Genomic DNA, 8,907 nt, shown 5'->3' on the forward strand with positions numbered 1-8,907 from the left:
TGGACACAACGTTAAGCAATGTTCTGTGTTACATAAATTTAATTAAACTTGAACTTACCATCTGGGTCTTTAAAAGTTAATGTGATGAACTTGCTAGCAACCATGAACATGAATATCACCCAAAAGCATGCAGCTAACAGCAACCACTGGTGGTGCATGTTGTCAGATAGGAGCCATATAAGATCTCAGCAGCTTCCTGCTTTAAAAACAAAACAAAACATTACATAGTGTGGTCAGATGGAACGCTTAGATTGTTCTACATGCACTTTAACCTCCAGGCATCTAGATGTATATGACACTTAAGAATGTTTTAAATTACTTGGAACATTTCAAAAGCACACAAGGAAAGTACTATTCTGAACTGTTCCTCTGTGAACTGATTCACTGTTATGTGCAGACACAAAGCATTGTGCGCCTAGTGTCCAGTCAGTCCTCCAGGCATCCCAAACTTCACTGTTCCTCACAAGCCCTTGCAGGGCAATGAGTTGCTCTAGGATGCAGTAAGGACTCTACTGCCCAAACATCTATTGCCTACACCAGCATTTCTCAACCCGTGGGTCGCAATATATGAAAGGTTCACAAACAAATTTTAAAAAAGGAAAAATGTTGGAAACTGTGGATTTTTCCTCACAGGCTGGCAGAGTTCCAGCCTGCCAGGGCCTGCTTGGGACCCCCTATTACCCCTCCCCACCCATGGGGGGGGAGGGCTGGGGCCTAGGGGTTGGAAGCAGCAGGTTGGGACTGGCCACTGACGTTTACAAATGGGTTCTAGTACAAAAAAAGATGGAGAACCACCGGCCTACAAGACCAGAGTCTGCAGGAGTGATGTGACAGCAGAAGGCGTTTATATCACTTTCACTTCCCTGCTTCATTTCCCTGAACAGCAGGGTCCCAGGCTCATGCAGGGGATGGGGAAGGGGGTTAGCCAGATACTGGAGTTATTGCATGGCCTCCTGCTTGTGGTTCCTGGGAGCTGGGTGCCTCCCTCACACACCAGCCAGCCTCAACTGCACTGCTTTTCAAGCCCTGCCCCAGAAAGCCCACTTCATTGATTTTACCTCCCTCCCAGGGACTCTAGTTTACAGGTTCCAGGCTCATATGGGCCCAGGGGTAGAAACATAGGGGTAGCCAGGTGCTGGGGAAGGGGTAATGCTATGCTTCTGATTGAAAAAACATGCAGCTCTTGGAGGGCCCCTGGAGCACAAGCCCTCTAGAAACCACAAGCAGGGGCCACACAGCTCTTTCAGCATGCAGCTACCCTTCCATTACCACCCCATCCCAAATGAGTCTAGGACCCACCTGAGTGGGGCCCATTTCCTGTGTTGGGATCCAGGCTGCTGCCCCCTCCCCACCCAGAACTTTTTTTAATACTTTGGATTATTTGAATTTGTTAGGTTTATCACATGAATCGTATGTGTACACCCAACAGTGCTAACATTGCATGGCATCCTGTAGCACCCCTAAAGGATCTCAAAGCTCATCACAGTGTTGTGGCACCCTAGTTGAGAATCACAAGTTTTGATGGGCAAGGATTTTTTGCGATAACTTTTATTGAACCAACTGTAGAGTTGAGAGATCTGTTGGACAAACTTTCAGGCATCCAGTGCCCTTCCTCAAGCCCCATGGTTTTGATGCAATTTTACTACTAATAAATAGCAGCAAGAGATTATAACACTATTTATACTATAATATAAGCAAGGGGGTGTACCCAGCTTAGGGCTGCTAGTCTGCTAAGTCCGGGGTGGGCAATTATTTTGGCTAGAGGGACACTTAATGAGTTTTGGTGAGCTGTCGAGGGCTGTACACAAGATCTTTTAGAAGGTATGATTTTAACAAAACATATACAAAAAAAATCATATTTTAAAAATCAACCATTTACTGTAACATATTTTAATTTAATTAAAAAAAAGTTTGTCCTGATTCATGTTTTTTTGACTAGTGTATATAACAGGGAATGCATAATAGCTAAAAATAAAGCCTTACTCTTGTATATTGTAGGGGTGGTGGGGTGCATCTGGAGGAGGGGTTAGAGGAGTGTGGGTGCACAGGTGCTAGGTCCCAAGAGCTGGCTGGAAGTGGGTGAGGGAGGGGAGGGGCAGGGGGCATGTACAGTAGCCCCCACCCAGCCCACAGCTGCCCCTGCAGCGCTTTGCATGGGGTCAAGCTCTACCCGTTCCCACATGGGGCTGTTGCTGTTGCTGCTGTAGCTGCCTGGGTAGTGCTCAGCTCAGCCCCAGGCAGAGCACTCTGGGCCAGATTCCAAACAACTAGTGGATGTCCACCTGCAGGCCAGATCCAATCAGTTGGTGGGCCAGATCCAGCCCATGGGTGGTGTTTTGCCTACCCCTGTGCTAAATGCTGTATAGATACAGAGCCGTCCCTGGGTGGGGGGCAAATTGAGGCGATTGCCCTGGGCTCCGTGGAACCAAGCAGAGTGCCCCCCCCCCACCTGCATCCGTTGCCAGCTTCCTTGTGTCCAGGGGTGGGGCCCCACACAGGCCAATTTGCCCTGGGCTCTGCACAGGTCGTCTCTGTATAGATGTATATTAAAAGATCATCTCTACCTCAAAAACTTGAGGATTTTAGATTTCTATCCAGCAACTGGATACGCAGAGCTGTACCTCTGATCTTACACAGAGCCTCAAAGTCAGCAGTGCTCCACAAGACTGCAGGGAAAGATCAGATTGCAGGATCAGGAGCTTAATTTTAAAGAAAACCATGAGTGAACAAAACAGACAGGAACAAGGAGAAGAGATGCCAGTATAGCAGTAAAATAAACATGCATAACAAACATATCTACCTCTTTGTAGATATGTTAGACTAGGAAAAGATGTACCAAGGTGGAATTTGTTAGAAGAAAGATGCCCTGTTTCTTATACACCTATTCAAACGTACTTTACTCTAAATCATGAATGGTATAGGAAAAATGAAGAGAAAACTGCTACTCACATCTCATAATACAAAACTAGAGCACTAACAATGAAATCAAGGGGCAGGTATAAAGCAAAGAAGAGGATGTGCATTTTTACACAACACGTGATTAACTTGTGGAACTCCCTGCCATGGGAAGTTGTGGAAACCAATAAACTAAGCAGACCTTCAAAGAGGGTTTAGACAAATTTAAGGGGAATGGGTCTATCAGGGGTTATTAAATATAATCATGAACATAACTGTAGCATCAGGACATCCCTAAACCTGTGAGTGGAAACAGATGTTGCCTTCTGTTCCCTTTGTGCCATAATAAACATTTTTACAGTGGCAAAAAGCGAAAGTAAATAGATGTCTATACCCTTTGTCATACTACAAATACCCAGAAGGCAGTGGTTGTGACAAAAGGCAGTAATAATTTGTGCTGCTTCACGGTGGTAGATGTTTATTTGTTCTATGCGAGGGGAGTGCAAGCAGCCTGGAGCTGCCCATAGCCTTCAGCCATCCAGCATCTGCCCAACCTTCCCCATTTCTAGCGATGCCCCCAGGATCTGTGAGGTGCATCTTTGGAAGCAGGGTTCTGTAAGATCAACAGGTAGGAAAATGGGTCTCTGTTTCACCCAATGAAGGGAATCAGTTGTGCCAAGACACAACCTGGCACAGATGATCCAATTCGTCTGGTGACATCTATTTCTAGCCACAGATCACTGGTAACCAAGAGCATATGACAGGGGATAGATCACTTTTGACATGCCCTGTTTCTTACACACCTTTTCAAAAATACACCTATTTCTCAAGACCCAGAATACAGACCTAAACAAACCATGGTATGGACATCCCTATGTGCTTTCATTTAGTGAAGTAGCTGTAGCTTCGGCAATGTTTTTTTGGTTACAGGTGAAATGGAATATCTTTAAAAATACAAACCGAAATGGTCCAGAACTCCAGGTTTAAAATGTTAAATACTGATATGTGTTTTTAAAATGTATGCCTACATAGGGTGGGATTTTCAAACATACTCAGAAGCCTAACTCCAGCTGGTAAAGGACCAACTGGATTTCCAGGAGAGCAGTTAAGCTAATCCTGGAAATAAAACTTAAATTTACATGACTTAAAAAAAAATCCTACACTATTTCTACTTGCTTGTCAGGTTCTGAAGACCCTCCTCACACTTGATGTTTCTCTTACAAAAAACAGAGCAGAAGCTGCATTCCTAACCTTGCTTTCTTTTATGTATTAGCTCAATTGCTGCTGGAGAAACACAACATACCCAAGGGCCTGGACTCAAGTCCTAGAAGTTCACCTTTACATGAACTCTTTCCCTTGAATGCAAATAATGCAACTTTGATGATGCTTACCAAAAGGCAACCCAAAACAAAATATTTCAAACATTAACATCAGAATTTACTTGCCCCTGAAGGGTGATGTGAAGCTATCTTTACCTCTGAAAGAAATCTATACACTCTGGTAAGTCCAAATTCAGCCATTCAATAATCAAGTGCAACTCCCCTTCACTTCAGTTGGACTCATATCTGCTTATCCCAACAACAAACTCCTGCGTGTAGCTGACTAAATGACCTGCTGAAGAGCTCACGTTAGTCAGTAACAGAGCTGGAGAGAAATCAGGAAGTATGGGTTGGATGAATGGACTGTAAGGTCAATAGAAAACTGGCTCTATCATCAAGCTCAGAGGGTAGTAGTCAATGAATCAATATCTAGTTGGCAGCCAGTATCAAGTGGAGTGCCCCAGAGGGTCAGTCCTGAAGCCAGTTTTGTTCAATGTTTTCATACATTGTTTTGACTGAAGTTTTGCACAGCCCTACCTTTAGCTAGGCTGGGGAACAACCAGTCAGTTTTTAGTTTCTCACTGCATCATTTTAGTTTGATGCTGAAAGTGACTATTTTCTTCATTATTTCACTTCAAAATACCTTTTTCCTTAAATGCTGTCTGTAAGAGTTGTGAGAAAGAAAAGTATGTCAACTATTCTTTGGAGTAAGCAGACTCAGCTAAAGATTGAACTCCTCTACACTCCAGAGAAAATTCCTGTTATTTTTCATTTTCTACTGCAATTCATATATTCTGGTTAACAACTAGGCACTCAAATTATAAATGATGGTCTTTATTATCAAAAATGGAGTCCAGAAAGAACAAGGACCATGCCCTGATTTCTACAGGAAGTTCCTACTGATCTCTTTCCAGCCTCAAACCAGCAATAGTCAAAAAAACATCAAATTGACAGATGGTATCCTAGCACGACACTCTTATAAATTCTATCCCAAGACTCCTGCAAGAGGTGCTCAAGACCCAGAGGCACTCTTTTTCTTTTTGTCTTGGCTTTGCTCCATAAAGCCAAGATTTCTACCCTATTTTTCAAACACTACAGCACTTTGACAAGGACTTGTGTTTATCTGTCTCTTAGTAATCAAAAACAGATTCAAAGAGATCTTGCACAAGCCAGGAAGACTTTCTAGTACCCATACTTCTTGAGCTAGAACTATTCCTAAAGAAGAGTGGCAGAATGAGCCCTTCAGTATTCATAGCATCCCTCTAAGGAAGGCAAGTTTTATTATTGTGATGAATGCACAGCACTTGGTAAGGATTATTGATCTGTAGCCCAAAATGTAATTTATGTATTGGATTTTCTAAGAGGGTGCGTTAAACTATCAAAAGGGAGATGGTTCCAACCGACATGGTCTGCATGGCAATAGCAGAGGTCTACACAGAAAACCACAGCAAGAACCTGGACAAAGCAGAAGAAACCACCCCCCACACGATTTCAACCCAAGATAAGTAACAGCAACAAAGTCCTATCACAAAAGGGGCCACAATTCAGGTAGCTCTATAACTGTGCCATGTGTATACATGCAGAAATAGTAAGCATCTGTTTTTTCAAGAGATATAATGTTTTATTTATCCTTATGCAAATACAAATCAAGCTGTGACAGCACATTCAGCATGGTGAGCACTGAAGTTTGCTCTCAGTTAGCCAAACAAAACCACTCCTGTAATTAGCCTGCTCATTAGCTCTCACAAGAAGCAAAGTTGCTCAAACTTGTAAAGAAAACCAATGAAAAGTAATTACAATATTTTTAAATGATACCCTATAAAAATTAAGATCAAGTAAAAGTCTAACCATATTGTCCTTCTCTCTACATCTTTCTCTGAGGAATTTTTCTATTGTCTTCCATGTCACAGTCTACTGAAGAAACTCAGATATTTCACCTCTCCTTTTCATCTCTCTTGCATTCCTCAACTTACTCTCCTATTCATTCATCAGCCTCCTCCGTCCCTGTCCTTGTGTTTTTGTTTCCACAGCATCTTTATTTATCGAAAGCTTTTCTAATCTTTTGCATTTAGTTTTAATCCCCCCCACCCCTTCCCTGTCATTTATAAAGCCTCTTCTTACACTGTTGTATGCTGGCACTGTTCAGTCTGTTCCTGGTCTCCTCCTCCTCATTCGGATCCCACCCCATTTTTCTTACGAAAAGCTTCCTCACCACCTCTTTGCTTGCTTTTCTTTTCCTGTGCTCATTCCTTATCTGCCCCAACATTGCATAGCACCATAAAGCCAGCCAGACGTATTCAGTGTGTAAGTGGCCACATTTTGTTGGTCTTCAAAAATTTGCAGGCCAAAAATGAGAAGCCAGACAAAGTGAAGGCCTGCTGAGATCACCTCCTAGAGAAAATGAAAGGACTTGAGGGAAAGGTAGCTGTTTTTCTACAGGGAGCAATTAAATGACCTAGTGCCAGGCACTGAAGGGCCACAAAACCCAGCACGTGCCCCCAACCCCTGTAACCCATTTGGCTTGAATGAAGCCCCACAGACTTTACGGCTGTGCTGTTCCCCTACAAACCACAGGCCTGAGGGGCCACAGCAAGCAACCCCCACCCGCCATTTGACAGCAAAATAAAAAAGCTGCTGTGTGCCAGAGGCTACAAAATCATCCCTGGGTAGACCTATACATGTAGGGAAGGAGTTTCATGCCAGTGCTTTATTCTGCCACTCCCTAAATTTGGGCTCATGGCGCACTCCCATCAAGAGCAAGAAAGGTCTCCAGGCTCCGTGGGTCCCCCTCAACCTTCTCTGTAAAGGGAGGGCCCCCAGTCTGTTTCCCTAACAAAGCGCTGTCACGCCAGGCTGGTCTCTGGCAGCGGGGTGGACTCCGCTTTTCTCAACCTGCTGGTCGCGCCCCAAAAGCAGGTGGCAGGAAGACAGCCGAGGGCCAGGAACAAGGGATTCTCTTTACAGGGGAGAAGTGCGGGGGGCTGCCACTTGCCCCCTGCAGGCGGGCGCAGCTCCAGCCCGCTTGGGCGCCCCCGGGGGCAGAGGGCTAGAAGCGAGGGGCACGGCGGCGAGGTTGCCCGTAGATGGTTACAAATGGGTCCCGGGGCAGAAACGGCCGGACTCGAGCCGCCCCGCTTCTCTCTGCCGGCGTCTGTATCGTGCCAGGGCTCCCCTGCTGGGCTGGAGGGGCACAGTCCCCTGCCCCGCGGCAGCGACCCCGGGCCTGCTGCCTGCGCTACGCTGCGCCGGGCGGGAGGGGTGGAGTGGGGCGGGCCCTTTCCCGCCGGCCCGGCCCGGGCCCCTCGCGCGGCACTCACCGGCTCTGCGGCCCCGGGACCGAGCAGGCGGCGGCGGCGGCTATGCCGGGGCCTGCCTTAGCAGCCGGGCCGGGATCGCTGCTGCTGCCGTTGCTGCTTCATGCCCCCCGCCTGCAGCAGCGGCGGCGGCAGCTCCTCCCCGCTCCGCTTCGCTTCGCTCTGCTCCATGGCCGCCTCCGTGCCCTCCCGCGGGGCCCCGGCGGCGCGGAAGCGAGGGCCGGCTCCGCCCGCTCGCAGCGCCCGCCTCCGCGCGGCTGCGACTCTGTGGGGGGGCTGCGCCGGCCTCGGGGCTGTACAGCTGCCCGGACCTCGCACACCCGCTGCGTGCCCCCGCCTCTTCTAAGGCACGCTTCCAAACACCAATGGCCAGCCCTGACCCACTGCGCCCGCCCCCATTGTGTGGGGCTGCTCTGCCTGTCCTTGATCCGACACCCCACGCCTTCATGTCCTCATGATGGCCCCCCTACCCGAGGCAAAAGTGGGTCTCAAGCACACTTTAAAAATGGCTTCTCCCTCACAGGAGGGGAACCGGGGCTCTCTTCCCCTGCGCGCCAGGAGCTGCCCCACACATCTACCCCCTGCCCGACACTGGGGGTGGGAGCGAGGGGGCGCTGCATCAGGACGGCCCGTGGAGCTTTAGAAATGGGTCCTGGTACAAAAAAGGTTGAGAGAAAAATAGAGGACGTGAAGGCACCCGGCTTTGTATTGACAGAGGACAACCGGACTGTCCTCTACAATGGCGACCCTAGTCGTGACCCAGGGGTTGAGAAACACTGATGGAGTCCGGTGGTTCTCAACCTTTTTCCCTACAGGGACCTATCTCCAAGGACCCATGGCCTGTCCCAACCCACACCCTCCAGACCCTGCTGGTGCCCAAGTCCCTGTCCCCTGGCCCCAGGATCACACCTGACCTGTGGCCCCCTGTCCTCCCCAGCCCTGCTGGACCCCCAATCTAGTCTGGCAGTTCTCAACCTTTTTCCTACAGGGACCCATTTGCAAGGATCCATGGCCCCTCCCAACTCACACCCCCATGGCTCTGCCTGTGAGCGACCCCTACTTCCATGACCCCCCCAGACCTTGCTGGTGTCCCTCACACCGGACCCACAGCACCTGCCCCCCCCCCCAGCTCTGTCGGAAAGGCCCCCAGCTTCCCCCATCCCACTCGGGCCAAAGTACAGTAACTGCAGTGGCTCTGGATCATGCTGGCAGCAGTGGAGCAAATCTGGCCCTGGCAGGGGCTGGAGGAAGAAGGAGGAGAGGCCTGTAGCCAGGCAGCCTGGTCATAGCCCCTTGGACCCCTCAAGCAGCATCTCCCAGCCACCTTGTCCCCATGAGCATGGACATCTGCCCCAGTGCCACCAGCCTGGCTATACAGC

The 8,907-nt window shown here is 48.5% G+C and overlaps 1 protein-coding gene across 7 annotated transcripts in view; it reads right to left on the reverse strand.

Annotated features, from left to right (window-relative positions):
• Positions 1–7,852, reverse strand: part of CHST10 (carbohydrate sulfotransferase 10) — a 28,484-nt gene extending 20,632 nt beyond the window's left edge. For 4 of the 7 annotated variants that reach the window (XR_016438326.1, XR_016438324.1, XR_016438322.1 and 1 more), the window contains exons 1-2: positions 7,532–7,850; positions 59–196 (exon numbers count right to left, since the gene is read on the reverse strand). Coding sequence is in view for 3 of the 7 variants with exons in the window: in XM_090020463.1 (XP_089876589.1) it covers positions 59–158 (100 nt within the window). In the remaining 4 variants the exon portion in view is untranslated. Of the gene's footprint in view, positions 1–58; positions 200–7,531 lie in introns of all 7 variants that reach the window. The other 3 variants (XR_016438327.1, XM_090020489.1, XM_090020473.1) reach the window with 2 other exon arrangements.
• Positions 7,853–8,907: the final 1,055 nt, after the last annotated feature.

This window comes from Crocodylus siamensis, chromosome 1, assembly GCF_052110815.1.
Source record: "Crocodylus siamensis isolate JL-2025a chromosome 1, ASM5211081v1, whole genome shotgun sequence".
In the NCBI taxonomy this organism is placed as follows: domain Eukaryota; kingdom Metazoa; phylum Chordata; order Crocodylia; family Crocodylidae; genus Crocodylus; species Crocodylus siamensis.